The 22880-nt window shown below is 34.6% G+C and overlaps 1 protein-coding gene across 2 annotated transcripts in view; it reads left to right on the forward strand.

Annotated features, from left to right (window-relative positions):
• Positions 1 to 22880, forward strand: part of Ap3b1 (adaptor related protein complex 3 subunit beta 1) — a 229497-nt gene that overhangs the window by 176585 nt on the left and 30032 nt on the right. For both annotated transcript variants that reach the window (XM_074077237.1, XM_020184110.2), the window contains one exon: positions 20032 to 20263. In XM_074077237.1, the coding sequence (XP_073933338.1) occupies positions 20032 to 20263 (232 nt within the window). The remainder of the gene's footprint in view (positions 1 to 20031; positions 20264 to 22880) is intronic.

The raw sequence follows: 22880 nt of genomic DNA on the forward strand, positions 1-22880 counted from the left end.
AAGTTGAGAAAGAACATTAAGTCAATTAGATAAAGTATTTAGGTAGTGTTTTTAAAAATTGCAATTGTAATTTTTATTTCAATTCATAATTTTTGAAATTTCAACCACCCCCCAAAGAGAGAAAATGAGAAACCATAAATTCTTCTAGCAGTATAATTGTAATTCATCCCTTCACTTGACAAAAGAAACCCTGCTGTGCTAATTTTTTATTTGTCTTTAATGACAAAATATATAAAAGGTGAAGTTTAAAGTAAGCATTCAGGTTACCTGCCATAGCACATCTACCTACTCTGTTCACACCATGAGTATATTTTTGCAAAGCAAGTTGACAGCATTCAGCAACTATGTAGGAAAAAAATGTAAAGCTTAGAAAATTATAAAACTTAACTTTTGCTTTAAAATTATATTCCTAAAAAGTTCATTGCAAATCAAAATATTGAAAACTGTAGTCCCATATTGCATATCCTTGTACTGAATGTTAAACTGTCAGCAGGATTTTCAGGTCATTTGACAAAAAGGATACAGATGCAGTAGCTAGCAGTGAAGGTGACTGCTAGTTTCATCAATCACTTTGCCTTTCTTTAAGTTGATACATAATGGACCCCTTCAATCAGCTTCCTTATTCTTTGTCACTTGTTTGGAAAGAAGGGAAAAAAAGGTGGGAAGACTGTACTGTAAAGTCAAGGTTAGGAAATGAATTGTTAGTTATTTACTCAGGGTACAGAGGATATCAGCATAAAAGGGGAGGGGCCCATCAAATGTGCAGTTTGTCCATAGGTGATAATATACAGTTTGAAGCTCTGCAGGCCTTATGTACTGGCAGTGCTGCTCAAAGTTGCCATCCTAAATATGAATTTGAAATTAAGACATTGCTTGTAGCAAGACATATTTTGTGCCAGAAATTATTATAATACAGGTTCATTTTACTTCTGGGAATAACATCAAGTGCTTAATTATAAGTGTGTCATTATAGGTAGATTACAAATACATATCAGCCATTGACAACTTAGTCTTATACCTTCTACCATACTTAATTTGAATCAGAATTTTCTCAAGTTCTTAGACTAAAAAGAATTTGAAATTTTTATATAACTTTATTTGGTAATATCTATATCCATATATCTGTCTGTATGTGTGTGTATGTGTGTGTGTGTGTATAAATATGTTATAATCTCACCAAGTTTGAATGTCTTGCTAATTTTAAACACTCAGTAATTAAGACAGCTCACAGGAAACTATCAGAAATTTCTATCTGCCTATTTTTATATGTTCCTCCTTAGAGGAACAAGATCTTTTAGCTGATTTTGGAAGGAATGCTATACACTTAGAGAAGATTATCAGTTCATCAGTCCTTTGCGAAATAGGGGACACAGGGAATTAGAACACAAGTCAGATTCTTTTCTCTGAAGGTGACCAGATTATACATATTCTGAGATTGACCAGTGTGCTCGGGGGTGTTTTTAGAGATATGTGACTCAGTACTTTCATCTTATTTCAAAGCCAGCAACCAAAAGTTGCTACAATGTTAAGAGGCAGTGTAATGGTCTGAGCAGGTGTTAGACTAAACATAAAAATATGTGTCATGACTTACGAAATTTCTCTTTTCTCAATTTTCCAAGAATACTTTGGATAGAATAGTGAATATAGGTTAATGTCCTTTCTAGTTTTTGTAGACTTGGTACCTGTAAGTGCACCTAATTCTCTTTGCTTTCAAGTAAAATGTTAGGGATTATGGTTTTCTTTTTCAAGCCCGATTATTTTTATTAATAAATGTGGATAGATACAGGTATAGTGGTGCATGCTTGTAATACTAGCTACTCAGGAGACTAAAGCAGAAGAACCTTGAGTTCAAGGACAGCCTGGGCTTATAGCAACACCCTGTCTCAAAAAATTAAGTGAATAAATAAATGTGAATTGAATGTCTCCGACAGAACATTCTGGTCTGAGTTGTGGCAAATTAATAAGCCATGGCTCCAGTTTTGAGGCCCTGGCATCTTAGGGCAGTGGAAGTCATGTGAATGCAAGAATGCAGTAGAGCACATGTGGAGTTGCAATGGACATTTGCATAGCTAAGAAGGGATCTCAACAGAGGAAGTTATCAGTGCTGCAAAAATTATAGAAAATCTTTCTATATTTCTAAAATATTCTTGGATTATAGAGCAGATGCTTTCTATGATGTGATTTACACATGTGGAATTTCCACCAAGACACTGTTTACCATTTCTACACGTTTCTTGTCAAATCAATACAGATTAAAATGAATTTTTTTGAGCAGCCTTGCTTATGCATCTGATGATTCCATTAATGCTTTTTGCATTAATGGCGTGTCTGCCTTACTTATCTCTATAGTTGTAATGGGTGACAGACACCTTTTACATGAATGATTACAGGACACTTAGAACCTACATTCAGAGATTCAATGTAACTTTTTCAAATGTCTGACTTTTAAAATTGTGTACTGTTTCACAGAAAGATGACTGTGGACAAAGTCATCACATTTTGAAGAGTTTCTTCAGGATACCATTCTTTACTAAGAATGGTGTTCTTCTGTAACTCAGGTGTTTCATTGCCACTTATTCTGCCCCACTCAGACCCCTTCATATTTTTGTTTTCTTTCCTTTTCCCCTATTGAAACTTGTCTGTACTCTATCATATCATCTAGATGTCTATGACTACTACTACTACTACCACCAGTCCCCTTTGCATATGTGTTTTTATCAGAAAGACTAATACATGCTAACTGAGGAGGGTTAAGAGATAGTCTTAGGTAATATGTAGTGCATTAAATTGAAGACTTGAGAAAGCAGTTCATCTTTTCATTAGTTCTCAGTAGCTGCCTGTTAACTTCAAATGGATCACAGTCAATTTAAGGTGTTCTTTGAAATTAAGGGAGGGGAATATTTTTAAAACCTACCTGATAAACAAGTATCCAGATTTGAGAGCCATTCACATTTATTAGTGTCTAAAATAGTTGTAGTTAAAGTCCAGTGAGAAAGTACTGCAGGGAAAATAGATTTTTTGGTGCGTCTCAGATTGCACATCAGCTATTGAAAGTTATATGCACTTGAACATTTATACCATAGACTCTGTAGATAAGTTTCACAACACAAGAATTCACAGCAATAGTTTTCAACTAGGTATCACAAATGCCTTTATTGGATTCCTGTTACTAATAGGACATATTTCCAGAAACTTGGTGGCTTAAAACAATGCAAATTTGCTATTATCTTCCAGTTTTGGAGGTTGGAAGCAAAAAAAAAAAAAGGTCTCACTAAGCTAAAGTCAAGTGTCAGCATGGCCATGTTCCCTCTGGAGCTCTAGGGGAACGAGAGGTGGATTTTCTCCCACTTTTTCAGATTCTAGAGGCTAGTCACATTTGTTGGCTCATGGCCCCCTTCCATCTTCAAAGCCAGCAGTGGCTGATTAAGTTGTCCTCATTACATCCTTCTGAACCCGACTCTTCTACTTTTTCATTTACTTATAGGACCTGTATAATTCAATTTGGCCCTCCTCTCTCTCAGTCATTCCCCTTTTGGGGACTGGTTTCTAATACCACCTCACCTAAAGTACCTGTGGGGAAAGAGATGTGACTCCTTCACTCAGCCTCACCCTATCAGATTGCAGAGAAGTAGTGGGAAGAGAGGGTGGGACACTTGCTGAGGCTGTTGTCTTGGAGATTCAGACTTAAGGGCCACAATAGCATGTACTCTCTTTGATCAGTAGTGAGTTTCACTAGTTCTGGAACTCAAATGGAGCTCTTGCTTTGGAATTACGGCCATCTACCTAACCAGGCAACTGTCAGACCAACTCAGATTAAGAGAAATTGGAATTTTCAAATCACAATTAAATTTTTATGTCTTCCTAGTACTCTTTTTGATGTGTAAGTTAGAAAAAAACCCTTATATTTCAGTGTAGAGTTATAATAGCATTTTTCAGTAAAACATTAGCTTTTCTCATTAGATAACTAGCTTATTTGTGCTATGGTAGAAGAGATGTAAGTTATGTGTATTTTTCAAAAATGAAAAACATGCAAAGAAATTTTTGTAGGCTTTGTTAGTTGCATGGTTGCATAAGAATGCATAAAGTTAAATAATAGGAAATTTAAGTTTTAATGTCAAAATGGAATGCAATTAAGATCATTAGCAGTTGGAGTAGCATGCAGAAGAACAGAGAAATTGAGTTTGGGCTGACCATTGTATTATGGGTAGTATTTGATATTTAACTTAATGTGATTTAAAACAGTAAACCATAAGTAATGATTTACTATGAGATAATTAAATCAGAATTAAACTGAATTCTGTGTGCAAGATTGGCAAAAAGTAAGGGGTACACTAATATTAAGGATTAAAACACATTATTTGGAGGATTGCCCTTTTAGGGTATACTTTTTTAATTAAAGTATTATGGACCTATGAAATCTTACTCTTAAAATGAAGTGGCAGTTCTCTAAAAAGAACCAAAGCAAGAAGAGATTGAAAACTATGTCATATCCTATGATTATTTCCCTGGCTAGTTCTTTTTTATTTGATATGTTATGTAAATGATAGTTAATCATCTATCTTGAAGCTTACTGTTTATCAGACTTAATTCTTTGAACCAAATGGCTGACTTCATGTTTCCTCTCCCTGAGAGCTAAGTAGGGAGAGGAGCCTTAAGTAATCACTGTCTCGTAGTGGAGTGTACAAATAAGAGGAAGAGTGGGCAGAAACAGAATAATAATGACAATAGAATAGGAGCTAAAATTTAGAACTATTTTGCTATAAGTTGGATGGAAGGTTAACTCAAGTAGCAGTTGTTTGTGGGACTCCATTAATGCTGTAGAAGGTCTTGAATTGACTTAGCTGTGACTCCTTTCCTATTTGTGTGGTAACTTCCTCAGTAAACTCTAGAGTAAACAGCAAAAGGTACTATAATTCAGTGATAAGGTGGGTGGGTGATATCCTGTATAGAAGTGTAACTATGTTCTTAAAGAGTTGGATTTATTTCTGGATAACCAGCCTTTTAAAAAGCAGTGCATCATTCTCATCCAAAAAATGCCTGTCATAGTCAGTAATATGTTGGCTTGTCCATTTTCAGCTTGTAGTAGAAAATAAATGAAAGCCAAGGACATTACAATTGGGAGGGAAGGAGGACTATTATTTAAAAGGCTTTTAAATGATGTCACTATATATTCTTTTAACAACATCCTCTAAAAGCCTTTGAAGAAATAGTCCCTTCTTCCCTCAGTGGTTAACAAAGACTTTACTGGGGACTGCTCTTTAAAAGGCTGTTAAATGGTGATCCTATATTTTTTAACATCAACATCATTTAGAAACCTTTTAGAGAACAGTCCTCTTCACCCACAACTAACAGAGAGAAAAAAAAATGTGGGGGAAGGGATTACTTTTTTTTAAAGGCCTTTGGGTGATAATATCAATAAATACAGCAATGTTGTTGTAAAAGCCTTTTTCCAATGGTGATTCAGCTTTTTCCATAGGTACTTTTAACCTCATGACCCTTTGTTATCTGACAGATTGGTGTTTTAACATTAACTGAAAACTCAATTTACTAATAATTCCAAAAATGTCTTTCAGTGAACTTTTTATAGTTTACAAATCAATTTCACATATACCTCATGTATATCTCATTTGATCCTTAAAACAGCTTAGTGAAACAGGCAGGATATGTATAATTAGCCCCATTTTACAGATAAAAAAAGAAACAGAAGTTCTAAGGTTTTGATTTACCTAGATCTCACAATTAATCCATGGTTGAGTTGAAACTGTAACCCAGATCACTTGGCATTTGGTCTAATACCCCATCCACCTGTCCCAGGTTATTTTCATCCTTTTTTTTCTTTAAACAGTGACATTCTGAATCAGTCTTCTCAACATGTCCAAATACTAAGAAATAATTCCCTAAAATTAGCATAAAAGTGGGATTCTGTACTTCAGTACTGAAGATAGATAAGTCAAAATTGTATTAATACCATAATCCTGATGAAGTATCAAAGTGTATAATTTCACCTCAATGTGTGATCTGATTGTGATGTTATGGCATTCAGACTTTTCTTGAGCTTCCTTTGACTTACAATGTATGCTTATAAAAATAACACTTGAAATTCACTTTTGGATGTCCAGTTTGTTAAGTAACTGATATCTTAAAGACAATTCTAATCTCATTTTATTGATTTGTTTCAAAAGTTATTCTTTTAACCAGGGATACTGATTCATAATTAAGAACATATTCAAAAAAGTTTCCTCACCCATCATTAATCTTTGGGAAGAAAAAAAATAAATGATGGTTCTTTTTTACTTCCTATAGTTTTCTGAAGGAAAGAAAAAAATTGCCCTGTCTTGCATGACTGACCTTTATTTTACTTGAAAATAGCAACATTTTATGTTTATAGAAAAAGGAATCATTGCTTGGGAGAAATGACACTTAAAATTTTTAAATTCTAATCTTGGCTCTGCTACTATTTTACCCTTATGCTAATACAGTGTATTTAATAATAACTAAGCAAGAGCACTTTCATAAACAGAATGCTTTCACATGTAGTATCTCACTGACTCCTAAAAAAAAAGAATCCTATAAATTAGGTCATTTTACTCTTCAATGTACAAAACAAGCTCAGAGAAGTTAAATGATTGTCTTATCATGAAATTGCTTGAAGCTCTTCTAACTTAAAATCTAGTGTTTTCTTTATTACTTCTATCCCTAACTGTGTTTGACAGGAAGAAACCAACGATCTTTCTTGCTTCTGAAGAAAAATGTTTCATATGTCAAATATAGCTATAGCTTGAGAGAACAAGGCTAGTGCCAGATCTAAGCTTATAGACTGATATCTCCAGACTTGACCCAGAAAAATTCATACAGCTAGGATTTAGTGTAAAGAAAACTGGGTCAGGCAGGTGTCGGAGGCTCACGCCTATAATCCTAGCTACTCAGAAGGCAGAGATCAGGAGGCTCACAGTGCAAAGCCATCTTGGGCAAATAGTTAGTGAGACCCTATCTCAAAAATACCCAATGCAGAAAAGAGCTGGTGGAATGGCTCAAGTGGTAGAGTGCCTCCCTAGCAAGTGTGAGGCCTTGAGTTCAAACCCCAGTACCACCAAAAAAAGGAAAAAACAAAAAACTGGGTCATCAGAAGACTTTGCTTCCACAGACTTGGACTCCAAAGTACCTAAGATTCCTATATAGTAAGTCAAGTTTTCTCCCTGTCCTCACCTCCTCACTGAAGGATTTTAAACATTTACACACAGATCAGGAGAAAATACATGTGTTATTATACATGCGTGTGTCTGTGTCTCTTGCCTGTCTGTCTCGTTGGTCTCAAAGAATCCATTTCTCTATCCTTGCCTTGTGTCAGGAATTTGTCAGCAACTTATGGTACTTGGGACCCGCATGTCTGTTCTGTAAGGATCTTTTTCCACTAGGTCAGCTTCAAAGAAGACATCCCTGGAGGGATCTGTTGTCTAAAATTATCATGCCTGTAATAAAACTCCCTTCCCAACTTTTACATCAACAAAGACATACTTCTTTTCTTAGCTTTAAGACTTTACCTAGATGAAATCCATATCCCTTATCCAGGGAAAACTCTGTCCCCTAACTTACAGTTCACTTAATTGTAAGATAGCATAGCCAGCCTTTAGAGGCAGAAGTTCCATCTTTGAAATTTGTAGAATAGCCATACACTTTTATCAAGTACTGTGCCATAGTCTAACGTTTCTCCGAGAATCTCCATATGGATCTTGAAAGCCTCTGATCACAATGTTTCCAGCATGGCCTCACTCACAATGACAAAATCAATATTACCTGCAAATTGTTGTGTAAAGTTCCAAACTGTTACTTCTAGCCCAGTTTTCATCCTCATAGTCTTTGCTTGTATGAAGCCCATTCCATCTTACTATACCCTCTTCCCTTCTTTGCCATTCTTATCTTCACATCTCTTAGTTGCTTACCCACATGCAGTGAAGACCCTGACATCTCATACGTGATCTTTCTAGCCTCCCATCCTCCTAGGAGACCTCATTTTTCACATAAACAATGTGCGTAGTTTGTAACCTCTCAGCCCTTGATCTTTTCAGTTCTGCCTTCATCACTGAATTTCAGCCACACATTCTTTTACTTCAACTCTGAAACCCTATCTCATTCCTTTGCTTTTGCTTTCACTCCTTTAAATTTCCATAGCCTAAATTTATTTATCTATTTTTGTTTTTGACATTAAAAAAATTTAATACATGGTAATATAAAAGAACTCTGTATTATCTAATGTGTATAACATTTTTAAAAAGGTAAAATTACAGGGATAGAAAACACATTAGTGTTTACCAGGACTGAGATTGAGTTCAGATGGGCAAAAGGGAATTTTTTGCTGGATAGAAGATTTTCTATATCTTGATGTTGATGACAGTTACATGAATATACACATCTGTTGAAGTACACCAAACTGTACAGTGTGGAAGGGTTAAGTTTATTGCATAGCCTAAATTTAAAACAACCCTGAAAAATAGATGCCAGTATCCCCATTTCACAGATATGAACATCAAGGTAACTAGAACTTGAGTAACTTTTCTAGTATCACAGGATTAGTAAGTTACAGAGCCACTCTCAGCTCAGGTCTGTCTGGCTTCATAGCCTTACAGTTTCTACCATACCTCACTAACTATATAAGGGAGCCAAAGCTTTAAAGAATTATTTTTACAGGAGCTTGTGGTATGAATTGGTGTATGAGGATTCTAAGACAAGGAGGCCAATTAAAGTGATATTGCATAGTGTAGGCAAGAAGTGATAATGAAGTCAAAGATTGAGAGGGATACCAAGTTATTAATTATGGTTAAACCTGAAAGGGATTTTACTTTTCCATACTATTTGAGATTATTTTCAATACACATATACAATGTTTGCAATTTGTTAGAAGGAAAAAATTTTTGTCAGTAAAGACTTGAACTAAACTGGTAGTAAAGGAAAAGAAATCAATACAAGAGGCATGAACTTATCTAATGATTGGAGGAATGTAAGTAGGATGTCAGTAATAATGCCAAAGTTCTGAGCTTGGTTACAGTGAGAGATGGCTTACATTTTCATTTTGTATTATGTCGTTGATACTGTGAATGAGAAAGCAATAGAACGAACCACTAGGATAAATAATTATCACATCTGTCAAGTAACAACTTAACACATAATTGTTTTGTGTCTTTGTAAAATGTTCTGGTTCCAATGAAATTCACTGTAACCAATTATTGGAACCTTTTTGATGAACACTTTGAAAATCAGATTCGAGATTGTCTTTACTGGTACCACTAAGTGAAAGTCAGAAAGGAAATAGAAAAAAACAGAACATTTCTATGAATAGTATAACATACCTATAACCAAGGTTCTGGTACTGTTTTTCTGAGAAAGTGGTAAATAAAAGCACATATAAATTATTTTATATTTCAGACTTATAAAAATAAAAACATTAAAGTATACTGATAGCAGGAATCTTTTCTCCCATTTCTTGCTAAAGGAGCAGGAGATGTTTTTCTCTTCCCTCCACTTTTCCCTTCTTTATCCTATTATCCTTGCTAAAACAGAAAGAAACTAAAGGAAAGAAACTGACAGGAAAGCTTACAGATTTATCTTTGGTAAGGAAGAAAATAGAATACTATTATAAAGTAAAAATATCTATATCTAAAGTCCCTAAACCTCTTTTTTTTTGACAGTAATAGGAATCAAACCTAGAGCCTTGCTCATACAAGGCAAGGGCTCTGTCACAGAGTTGTATCCCCAGCCCCAGCAAAAGTCGTAAATACTTTCAGACTACAACCACTTAACACTGCCATTGTAGTACAAAAGCAGCTATAGACAATATATAAATGAATGTGTCTGAGTTCCAATAAATATTTATAGACACTGAAATATGAGTTTCTGTATCACAAAAATGTTATTTTTCTTCTGATTTTTTTCATCCATTTAAAATATAAAAACCATTTATAGTGCACAGGCTGTACAGAAATAGGCAGTGAGCCAGATTTGTCCTCCAGGTATCTTTTGCTGATGCCTGCTTACCAACATGCATAAATTAATATACTCTTTAAATGATCATAATGCATTCAGAGTTATCTGCAAATAAAATTTAAAATACATTGATTAGTACCAAAATAAGTGAGAAAATCTTATGTTTTTAATCCTATATTGATTACTGAAAGTATGAGAAATTATCACAGTTATTTTCTAGACTAGGTAATTTTACATGCATAAGGAAGTTATCCTTATGTATGATAAATTAATTTTTATGAACAAATGGGTGATAAATCATTTATTTTAAGTAATATTTGCTGGAAGATTCAAATACATTTCTTTGAGTCTGTGCTTTAGGTAAGAGTTAAGTGTATTTGCCCTTTGCCTTTTTAATTCTTTTCTAGGTACTAGATTCAATGCAATGAGGTAAAGGTAAAGACACACTTTCCACAGTTTACTGGGTAAAATAAGACAATATTGTGGCTTTCTGCTTCATGATTCTTATCAATTGAGACATGCGTTGGTTTAAAAGCACTAATTTTTAAAATAAAGCTTACCTTTGTTTTCAGCTTTTCTCTTACCTCATCATTTTTATAAATCATGTATCTAAATACTGCTGTAAAATAAACCAAACAAACCTAGAGAGTAAACAAAGAGAGCATTTTATATACTGCAGATCTTCATTTTTCTGAAATTTAAAAACAGAATCGATTGATAATACTTAAAATGATTGAATAACTAAATATGGATTAAAGCATAAAAGATTGGAAAAACATTTTATAAAGCTTTATGTGGAAATGTCATCTTGAAATAGTAATGCAGATGCTGAACAAGAGTTATTTTAAGCCACTTACTTGATATTCCATGTTTTATTTTTCAAAACTCATTTTAAATTTTATAATTCAATCATTTTCTAACAGCTATGTTCAAAAGAAGTTTTACAACTTTAATCTTATAATCTCAAAAAAGCAGACATGCTATGTCATAAAATAACTATTAGTGACTAGTTTGTATCCTGTAAATCTAACTTGAGTTGATAATATGGTCCATTACCAGCTAACTGCACAGAGTATTTTTCATTTTACACTCTTCAGTTACTTTTTAGTGAAGTGTTAAAAAATATGAAGCTTTTCTCCTCTCTAAAATTGCACGCTGTCTGTCTGTTATTAGGGAGATAACAGCTCTTATAAATGTTTCAGTAAGCACTAAGTAGACAGTTATGTGCACTCTCATTCCACGCTTATTTGCTTACTGTAATAAACTGATAAAATATGTGTGGTTTGTCTCTGTGTATCTGCAGGCATCATGAGTCACATAGATTTCTTTTAGAAATAATGTTGTGTCTGCAGAATTGATTGCTTATTTTCATAAACCATCTAAAGGTACACAAACGACTTTTATTATTTAAACATGTGGTGGGTGAAGATTTGTAGAGGATTATCTCAGTGTTACTTGATGCTTTTTGTTCTATTAACTCTTGGGGGAAGCTTTTTATTTTAATGTTACTACAGCTACTGAACTCATTACCTCCTCAAGAATCATAGGGAGGATGACCCATATCACTTGTTTGTAATATAGCTAAATTTTAACTCTTTGGACATTAGTAGTTAGATAATTAAATAAAAACTAGTGTTTTCTAGCCTTACTTTTCATCCTATCCTGTTTATACAATTTGAATTAAAATGATCATTGGTATACCTGAAACTAAATATTTCTAATGTTTTTATTATGGAAGTCCTCTGATCAATAAGCTGTTCTCTTGTTTGTGCCTTTTTAAAAAAATAGTATTTTTCCATTTGTTTACAGTTAATATGTAATAGAAAATTTCAAGTCAATTCATTTCCTCAAAATGAGCAAATATTAATGTTTACAATCTCCACATCACATTGTGTTCTAGGAAGGCTGTAGTATTTTAAGGAAATGTAATAGTTGAACAGTCAGCATCAAAGTGTAATTATAGCCAGCACTAGAGATATATTGTTTGCAAAATCTGTAATCATTTAAAATAGTAAAATTATGCTTTGAGTTCTTATTATAATAGATATAATAAGTAAATTATATAGTGTGTTAGAGAGGGTATGAAGTAACTATTGGAAAAGAAAAAGGGAATCAGAAAGAGGAAATGGAGTTGGATTAAACCTCATGAGGGAAACTTTGGCACAAGACTTAATCATAGCTGAGCCATGTGGATATCTGGAGAAAATACATTCTTGACAGAAAGAACAACCCGTGCCAAGGGCATATGATAGGAGCATGATTGTTGTGTAAAAGGAACACCAAAGAAATCAGAGTGACTGGAGTGGAGTGGAATAACCAGTGGATTCAAGAGTAATAAGGAGATGAACTTAAAAGACCCTAAGACTCCACCAGAAAACTCAGACCTGATAAACACTTTCAGCAAAGTAGCAGGATACAAAGTCAACATACAAAAATCAGTAGCTTTTCTATATACCAATAGCTAACATGCTGAGAAATAAATCAAGGAAGCAATCTCACACCCAGTAACCTCAAAAAAAAGAAAAAAAGCCTAACCAAGAAAAACTATAAAACACTGAAGAAAGAAATTGAAGAAGACAGTAGAAGAGGGAAAGACCTTCCATATACATGGATCAGCAGAATTAATATTGTGAAAATGACTATAGGACTGAAAACTATCTACAGATTCAATGTAATTCTCATCAAAATTCCAATGATATTCTTCACAAAAATAGAAAAATAATCCTAAAATTCACACAGAAGCAAAAAAGACCCCCAAATAGCCAAAGCAATTCTAGGCAAAAAGCAATGCTGAAGTCATCACAATTCTAGATTTCAAATTATACTATAGATCCATTGTAACAAAACCAGCATGTTACTTAATGCAAAAAAAAAAAAGCCAGATACATGAACCAGTGGAATAAAAGCCTAAGAAATAAACCCACACAGCTACAGCCATCTGAGTCTCAAAAAAATTGGCAAAAGTATATATTGAAGACAGCCTCTTCAACAAACAGTGCTGGGAAAACTGGATATCCTCATGTAGAAGTTTCAAACTAGATCCCTTATGTCTCAGCCTATACAAAAATCAAATTAAAAGCTTCTGCACAGCAAAAGAAACAATTACCAAAGTGAAGAGGTAGCCACAAAATGGGAGAAAATCTTTGCCAGCTGTCCATCTGACAGGGAATTAATATCTACAATATATAAATAACTCAAAGAATTAAGCACTAAAAGAAAAGATAACCCATTCAGTAGATGGACAAATAAATTGAACAGACAGTTCTCAAAAGAAATACAAATGACCAATAAATAAATGAAAAAAATGTTCACCATCTTTAATCATCAAGGAAATGCAAATCAACTATATCTCACCTCAGTCAGCATGGCTATCATCAAGAAAACAAGCAACAACAAATGTTTGTTGGGAAAGGAACCTTTATAAACTGTAGATGGGAATGTAAATTAGTTCTAGCCACTATGGAAAATCAGTATGGAAGTTCCTCAGAAAAGCTAAAAACAGAACTACCATATTATTTAGCTATAACACAGTGGTTATAGTATAGGTATAGTATAGGTGATACAGTATAATTATTTTGGGTCATGTTTTATATGTGGAATTCAGATTTTTTTTAAAAAAACAGGAGGACATGAAAGTAGAAGGGGGACTGTTTGAGAAGAAGGTGACCAGGAGGGGAGGAGATAAGAAACAGTAATGGGACAGTGGGAAAAAAGTAATAGGAAATGAGATCAAGGAAATGTAAGAGGGCAGTCTTCATGTGGCCTTACAAAGATTTTTGACTTTTTCTCTGTATGAAATTGTGAACCATTGGAAGGTTTTGAGCAGAATGAACATGGCAGTTTTGACTGTGTTCATTAGGATGCAGTGGTAGAAGTAAGAAGACCAATTAGAAGGCTGTTAAAATAATCCAGATGAGAGATGGTGTTGTCTCAGACCAGGAGGGCAACAGAGGAGTTAGTGCAAAGTAGTCAGATTTTACTTAGTTGATTCGAGTACCTGTGGATTCCTTCCCTAATTGCTTTCTCTTAGGCATCAACTGTGACTTTTCTAACGCCACTGAGCTTACCTCTCTTGTGGCATTTATCACACAAGCTGATATATTTGGTTTTCTCAAGCTAAACAGTGAGCTTACATTTAGTTTTCTCAAGTTAAACAATTAACTTCTCAAGGACTAGAATACTTTGTATCATGGTATTACTTCTTAGTATAATGGTTGTTACAACTAATTCAATAAATGAATCAGTAAATTAATGATTAGCCAGTATTTTATGTTTGAAATAATAATACTTTTCTTAGACAAAGAGCCCTGAGATACCAAATTCTTGCACAAGACTGCCTTTCTCCCCAAGATGCCCAGGGAATTCATAGCACTAGAGGACAAAAAAAGATAGTGTCATACTTTATTATTAGTATAGGCCTTGTTTAACTCCAACACAGAACTCTAGTTAGAGTTAGGATGGGTCCACATCAGGGACTCTTCTTTCCTCTAAAAGGTAGGATTAAGTAGCCTTGAAACAAAGGAAGCTCTTGTTAGTTGAACTCTGTGAAATTGATAGTTTTACCATTTCTCGCCTACACAAATGACAAATACATAAGGTTCAAGCTAATCAAACAGTAGACCTTAGTCTGATTTTACCATTCTAGTATGTACCAGTACTTTAGGGATAGGGGCAAGAGAGCATATTGTACTGTTACAAGCTTATTTCCCCTCCACTTAATATCCTGAAATCTGACTAACTGTAATCAGTAGTAGGATGGAGGAGATAAATTATAGAAGTCCAATTGGAGCTAGCTTAAGAAAAGAAATGGAAATTATAGGAAGGAAAACTGAAGTATTTCACAGAAAACTAACTCAGCAAGAGTAGCAGCATGGCTGGGCCTCAAGAACCATCCATACCGAAGTTACCAGCTGGACTCTATCTCTGATCTGTGATTGTCTTTCTTTTTCACTGAACAATGTGACAGGATATGTAGCCACAGACAACATTACAGGTTTAAGTTAAATTTTTAGCTGCTTGCAAGAGACTGGCTAAACTTCATACGTTCCTAATCCAAAAATTCCAAGAAAGGGGCTCATTGGGCCAGGTGCTACTCCAAAGCCAGTTTATTCTGGCCAGGTCATGAAGTGACATAGTTACATGCCAGCTCCATTGAGAATAGAATGTCGAAATGTTCCTAGAAGATAATAGGGTGTGTGGGCAGATAGTCCCAAGCACAACCACTCACTACAGGGTAAAGCACTGGAGGCAGAGCTCCCTCAGAAGACCACCATTTAGTCTTGAACCAAAAAGAAGCAACCGTGTAACAACCAATCTCTTCATTGCTGTAGGACTTATTTAACACTTTGTTGTCAGCCATCAGAACATTTCATGATACTTCAGGAACTAGAAATGATTAAAAGGTTGTAACATGGACTTTCATAAGGGAAAATCCAAAGGAAAAAAAGTTTCATTAGCTAAGCCACAAGCCTGTATGATGCAGTTGTCCCACTTGTAAAAAGGCACCAATTAATGTAAGCTGGATTCTTGGCTTCTATCCATTTCTGCCACTTGCCACTGCCCAAGCATATATTCTGGTCCTATGGTGTGTTAATTTAGCATTTAGCTGTTTGACATAAGTAGTTTTGAGAATTCAGTAACCAAAATATCAAGAACTGTAAAGGCATTTTAGATGTTACCAATTTTATAGATACTGGTAGCTGACACAAGACTCCTAAGGCAGAGATAAAGGACAGTTTGTTAGGACAGTAGCAGTAGCCAGAGTACCATCATTTGCACCTCTTCTCCAAGTCCCAAATCCTCCATGATGAAGGCCAGGTTATTCCTACACGTGTACTGTGTTGCTTTATATGGGAGGAACCTAAGTATAGAAGATTCCAGGCATTTATAAGGGTTTATTTTATATATATATATGTATGTATGTATTTTTTTTTTTTTTTTTAGCAAATCCATCTAGCCTTTTCCCCAGAGAAAGACATTATAATTCTGGATAGCAAACAAATATACTCCCTGCCCCAGACTGGGGTGTTTACCTTGGCCTTCCAAAGATTCTCTGGAATAGAAATGTCCTTAGAATATAAGGAACAAAGTTGTTAATGCCTTTGCTTGGAACACATGTGAAAAGGTGATACCATATAAAGAATTATTCCTCAGAAACAAGGGAAATGGCTATAGCTCAGGGGTCAGCAAACAGTAAATATTTTAGGTATTGCAGCTACCCAGCTCTGCCATTGTAGAGTAAAAAAATAGTCATAGACAACATGTAGGTGAATAAGTATGGCTGTTTTCTAGTGAAACTTTATAAAAACAAGCAGCAGTTCATATCTGGTATGTGGGCTGTATGCTGGTCCCCTCTCGATCTGTGGTTTTACTCTCCATCATGCCATCAGCTGCAATCTGAAAATATTAAATAGGAAATTCTAGAAATAATCATAAGTTCTGAGTAACTTTTAAAACAGTATACTGTTATAATTATTCTTTTTTAATTAATTGCTGTTAAAGTCTTATTGTACCTAATTTGTAAATTAAATTTTGTCATAGGTTTGTATAGGAAAAAAACATAGAACATACAGGGTTCTCTACAATCACATTTTCAGGCATCTACAGAATATCTTAGAATGTGTCCTGCAAAATAAAGTGGCAATGTTATAGTTTGCTAATACCTGCCCTACACGATCTGTTCTGTTTAGACTTGTTAAATAGCAACCTTTTTTCTTAAACCTACATTTTCACAGTCTATGTGTAGGTCATTCTGTAATTTACCTTCTATCTTTTTTTACAGCTAATATTGATATTTATAAAATGAGAAGTCAGGAAAGCCATTCACAAGTTCAGTGTCTTAGAATATAAGCAGTCACAGATCTGTGTATATTTCTATTCTGATATATAAAATATTGAACTAAAAAGGTTTGTTTTTCTGTCAGAATTAAATACATTATATATGGAAATTATTGAACTTACAGAGACCACTGATTTTATTGAGCAAAAGGTCACCATGTGATTACCTAGATGTTGGAGCACAAGTTGAGTAACTTTTGTCTGAAATACTTGGGACTAGAAGTGTTTCAGATTTTGGAGCTTTTCATATTTCATAATATTTACATGTACTTCACTGGGAAGCATTTCCTATCTAAAATCCAGAATGCTCCAAAATACAACATGTCAGCCATCAAAATGTTTGAGATTTCAGAACAAACATTAGTTTTGGAGGTTTTGTATTATGGATGCTCAACCTACATCTAATTATTGTCACAAAGTGCTATATACAGCCTGTTTATGGTCAAAGAGTATGTAAATACTATTACAGATAACCTTTGAAGATTGTCAGAGGGGCCCCTTTTACATGTTGAATTCATTATAGAATGCTTCTTGCCTTGAACTAGGTTGAGGTGGAGGAATGAAGAGAATTACTGTTTTTCTTCCTTTACACATTTCTTTTTTTTATGCATTATTTAATTATTATTTGTTTTTTTCTTCTTTTATTGTTGTTGTGCTGGGTGGGGGGTACAAATTTCTTAACTTGTTGGTACTGGGATTTGAATTCAAAGCTCCAAACTGCTAGACAGGCGCTCTACCACTTGCACCATGCCTCCAGCCCTTTTTGCTATGGTTATTTTAGAAATGGGGGTCTCGCTTTTTACTCAGGTCAGTGATCCTCCCATTTTAAACTGTGCACTGACACTGGGATGACAGGCACCTGCCACTACGCTAAGTTTTGTTTTGTTTTTTTTAACGTTGAGATGGGGGGTGGTCTCACAATTTTTTTTGCCCAGACTTGCCTGGAACTGCAATCCTGCCAATTTCACTCTTCCACATAGCTGGGATGATAGGCATGTACCATTGCACCCATCTGTTGGTTGAGATGGATCTCGCTAACTTTTTTGCCTGGTCTGGGCTTGATTCGTGATCCTCCTGATCTCAGCCTTCCAAGTAACTTGGATTACAGGCGTCAGCCACTGGTGCTTGACTCTTAACAGCTTTTAAAAAAATGATTATAATAAAGCTACAGAATTTTGAGACGAGATAGAAATATAAAGTAAGTGTTTGGACCATGTCCAGGATTAGACAGAGAGAATCAGTAAGTCAACTAAGACATACTGATGCCTGTTTAGTAACTGAAGGGATACCTTCTAAGCATCATATATGATACTCAGAATGTTAATTCCTGCCTACTTGTGATCAAAACCCTTACTTCTGTTCTGCTTCTCTCATACTGCTTGTGTTAACTTTCCATTACTGTAACAAATACCTGAGATAAATCAGCTTTTAAAAAAACAGGGAAGGTTCATTTCAGCCCACGGGTTTGGAGGTTTCAGTCCATGATCAAGTGGGCCCATTCCTTTTGGATCTATGGCAAGGCAACATGTAATGAATAATGGGGAGTAGGTGGTAGAGCAAGCTACTTTCCAGGAACCAAAAAGAGTAAGAGGAAGAGACTTGTATCCCACTGTCTCCTTTAAGGACATGCCTCCAGCAACATAAAACCTCTCATGAGGCCTCACTTGGTAAAGATTTCCACCTCCTTCTAATAACACTAAGCTCACTAACTTTCAAATCATACTCATATTGACATTACAGTTTTGTCTTTCTTTCCCCTTATTATATGCAGCTCAACCTTACACAAGTTTCCAAAGAAGTAAAACTCCTACTTCAAATATCTGTTTAATAACTTTATGATAATTACATCCCGGGAACAGTATAGAAAAAAAGTGAGACCTGGGCAGAGTCTCCAGTGTGCTTATCATCTAATGAAGGAAATCAACATGTAATACTGGAAAATATAATTAGCTAGCTAAGCGCTCTGTTTAAGATTGATTGTTAAAACTCCTGTGGTGTGGGAATTTATGGGAGAAAAATAAGATTCCTGTTGAGTATATATCAATAAATATATGATCTCTATATGCACACATAACACTGTACTCACATAAACTTGCTCAATGTCTGTGTTAGTTACACATTATATCCTTTCTCTGTGGTACTGGGGTTCAAACCCAGAGTCTGTGCATTCCCAGCCCAGCCCACTATATCTTTGAGCAAATGTTCACTGCTAAGGATTGCTACTTGGGATTATTCTAATCAACACATGAGAAATTATAATAGGGTTTCTTGAACATTAAAACAGAAGAGCTTTGAAAATAGTTTTGTTTTTTGATACAGAATCTTACAGTCCAGGCTACCTCAAACTCGAGGTCTTCCTGCCTCAGCCTCCCAAGTTCTGGAATTACAGGTGTCCACCACCACACCCAGCTGAAAATAACTTTTATTCAAGTAAGAGAAACCACATTGAGAAGCAGAAATGCTCTGAAAACTTAAAATGCTTGACTATCATGCTAGGGAAGATCTTTTTAATCATTGAAGCAAAGGAAGAAGCTGACTTAAACTGCAGGCCATGGTCTTCAGTTTACAGTGAAAGAAATTCAAGGCAAAATAAAAAAAGTTCAGAGTCAGAATTGAAAATGAAGGCACAAGATGTCTATTGTTGGTAGATGATGCTATCTTAAAGTTGAAACGTCCAAGAAAACCAGTGGACAAGCTATTAAAACTAATAGCAGTGTTAACAAAGATGGCTATAGATAAAAGATCTGGGAAAAAAACAACAAAAAGCTTAGAAACTCTTTTTCAAAAGAATTATATTTATGTATACTGGGTGTGGTTGCACACAGCTATAATCCCAGCACTCAACTGAGACAGGAGGAGGAGAATCTTGAGTTTGAGGCCAGCCTGGGCTACAACAAAGCAAGATCCTGGCTCAAAAAAAAAAAGGGAATTTTTTTTTTTTATATAACTAAGGTTATTTTCTTCTTATATTACCTAAATATCTTAATATATATCTAAAGAGTACAGAAAAATTTTAATGCTATTTTGAAGGCATTTACATTTTTGTATCATTTCTGACTAATGTCTAAGTGTGTGATACTTTCTAATGTTTGTCATTGTGGCTTATATAATACTTCAGGGAAACCAGAAATTAAGTGTCAACTATTTATTTTCTAAAAGAATTAACAACGATATTTGCTAATTCATCATTTTGTTTCTTTTCCTCATGTTGAATAGGTCAGTACTCCTGTCTTTGTACCAATGAAAACACATGTGCTGCTTCATCGAATGAGTGGAAAAGGACTTGCTGCCCATTATTTCTTTCCAAGACAACCTTGCATTTTTGGCGATAAAATGGTCTCCGTACAAATAACACTGAATAATACTTCTGATCGAAAGATAGAAAACATCCATATAGGGGGGAACAAACTTCCTATAGGCATGCAAATGCATGTTTTTAATCCAATAGGTAAATATTAATTCTCATTTAAAACTTCATGTTAACTAATCAAATGTTTTCATTTTAAAAGTAGATTCTTAATTAGTAAAAAAATGTAAAGAAGAACATTATTTTATTGAATGTTACGCTCAATTTGCATTTGTGTTCTCCCCCTTCCTGTTTTTTGTTTTTTTTTTTTTTGGTGATGGCGCCAGAGATCAATCCAGCACCGTCTAGTATGAACACATACTAGACAAAGTGCTGTACCCCTGAGATATGGCCCAACCCTGTTTTCCCTTTTTAAACTGCATTTATCATACAAGAGAAATAATTTCTTTGCCCATAGTGAATCAGGTCCCAGAAATAGTAATCCTAATAGTGATGAAAGGATAAATTTGCAGAGTCAAAATTGCCTTTCCATTTTACTTATCTGCATCACCTTCCTTCACCTCCTCTCATGGTCACTTCCTTCCCTGCCTGATTTTAAGTGGCTTGTTGTATATTAAAAGCTAGAAAATTAGTCTGCTTTTTTGAATATAGTACTTCCCATATCTCAAAGCCCTTTCCTGATTCTTTTCACATTCTATAAGTGGACAAGTAAAGGGAGTGAAGAGTGAGAGGATGTGTACAGTCTTCTTGTGTTCCTGCCCCTGCATAGACTCTAGAAGAGCCCACAGTATATGCCTGCATTTATCAGTAAGATAGGACAATGCTGGTCCTTTATCCCTGTGTGCAGCAGCCAGCTGGTGCTGGGCAGCAGGTGCTTTCCTATGCAGCACCCACTCTCCAGTGCCTAGTGGAGTGTCAGTGGCCATTTGTCATCCCCCTTGCAGGTTTTAAGTATTTTGCCAAAACTGTGACCTTTAAAAATGTAACAGTTGTCTTCTTTGGTTTGAAATGCTGGAATATTTAGGATGTCTGTCTCTGTTTATATAATTTTTTATCAGTGGAGACAATCCTAAGGTATAGTTGGGAGAAGCTTAGACACAGTTTTAGTTAAAAGTAGCATAAGGTTGTGTTGTTGTTGCCTCAAAATGTTACTGTCAGAGATCTCCAAAGTGTTCCTTTTTATAATGCTTCAAGTAAGCAAATCCTATTGACTATGATAAGTCCAAATTTGGTAATTCTTTGCTCATTATTTCCTGTAACTATTCCTTTTTTCTTCATCTGAACTCTAGCATTGCAGGATTCTTTCCTGTACTTTCCATGAGTCCTTTAGTAAAAGACATCATTTTTTGTGTTACATTTTTCTCAAAGAAATAAAACTATTCATAATGCACAAAGCCTGGTAGATCTTTATAAGCAACCAAAGTAAAGAAAAGCTGAGTTAAAGTAGGTTGATTTTAGAATACACTTAATGCCATTTTTTTATATTTTGGTAATTAAGATTCAATTTAAAGAATCAAGGTATCTGGTTTTTATTGAATTGTTTTGCAAAGTTAATATATTGCCAAAGAACTATAGATTATACCAATTTGTGATCTTTTTCTTACTTGTAATCTAGCCCTTTTTTACCTAGTTAAAAAATTAGTTTAGTTTAAGAAGTGTCAAGCAGCTGATATATGAATTGTCTGAAGGTTGAAAATGTTATCCAAAGGTTAAAACAGTAGAACAGTATTAATGTTTCCTTGGGCTGGCATAATGAGTTGATGAGTTGACCTTTTATTGGCCTATGTAGAGTAGAAGAAATAAATATAATAAATTTCAAAGTATGACCTTCACACAGAAATAAAATATGAATATAAACCATTGCCTTAGTACTATTATGGGCTTTTCTTTTTCCATTCTTAGGCAAATTTTTATGACTGTAATGTTTCATTCATTTTGTTGGCATTTATTAGATGCCTTTAAGTTCTTTTAAGATGGAGAGTTCTTTCCCATGCAGTATGTATGGAAAGACTCTATTACCAATAGATTACAGTAGCAGTACAGAACATGATATATCTAAATTATTCTTCTGAAAGCATCTTAAGAATGCAACAAAAAGTATATACTATGTTTTCATGTTTTTGTGAAGATGTTTTATTCATTAAGCACATACGCACATATTAAGGGGTCCAGCAGTTTCCTTGTTCGTCACCTATCTGTTTTCTTTTGTCTATAATATACTTTGACTTTCACCTGAATTTTGCCCTACTATGAAACTGGATTCCTTGCAAAAAATATCATGAATAATGTGCCATGTTTTCCAAAAAGATAGGAGATTTTAAAAAATACAGAATAGGCTGTCTGCACTATATTCAGTGACTTTTTATTGACACTTCACAAATTTGAGTTCAGCTAAGATTTTATTAGTTACCGTACAACTGTCCAATCAAAGTAGATGTCCTGTGTGATTCCATTTTTCATTATCAATGGTGTGACATAATAGAGGCAGTGTTTTTCAGCCGTTTATACGTAGGCATCTTAGGAACATAGCAAATCCAGAAGCAATATGCAAATATAGTCATCTAATTGGGTAAGCTTTACCAATTTATTAAGCTCCAAACATTATATAAATCCATTATATGAATAATTTTATGCTCATCATTTTGCTGTTGTAGCACTCATGTAATAAAACATGCCATTGATCATGAACTGTTCTCCAGAATTAGCATGAGACTAAACTCACTGTTAATTATCTTAAGACTGAAGGCAGTATTAAACA

Source organism: Castor canadensis, chromosome 6 (genome assembly GCF_047511655.1).
Source record: "Castor canadensis chromosome 6, mCasCan1.hap1v2, whole genome shotgun sequence".
NCBI classification, from domain to species: Eukaryota; Metazoa; Chordata; class Mammalia; order Rodentia; family Castoridae; genus Castor; species Castor canadensis.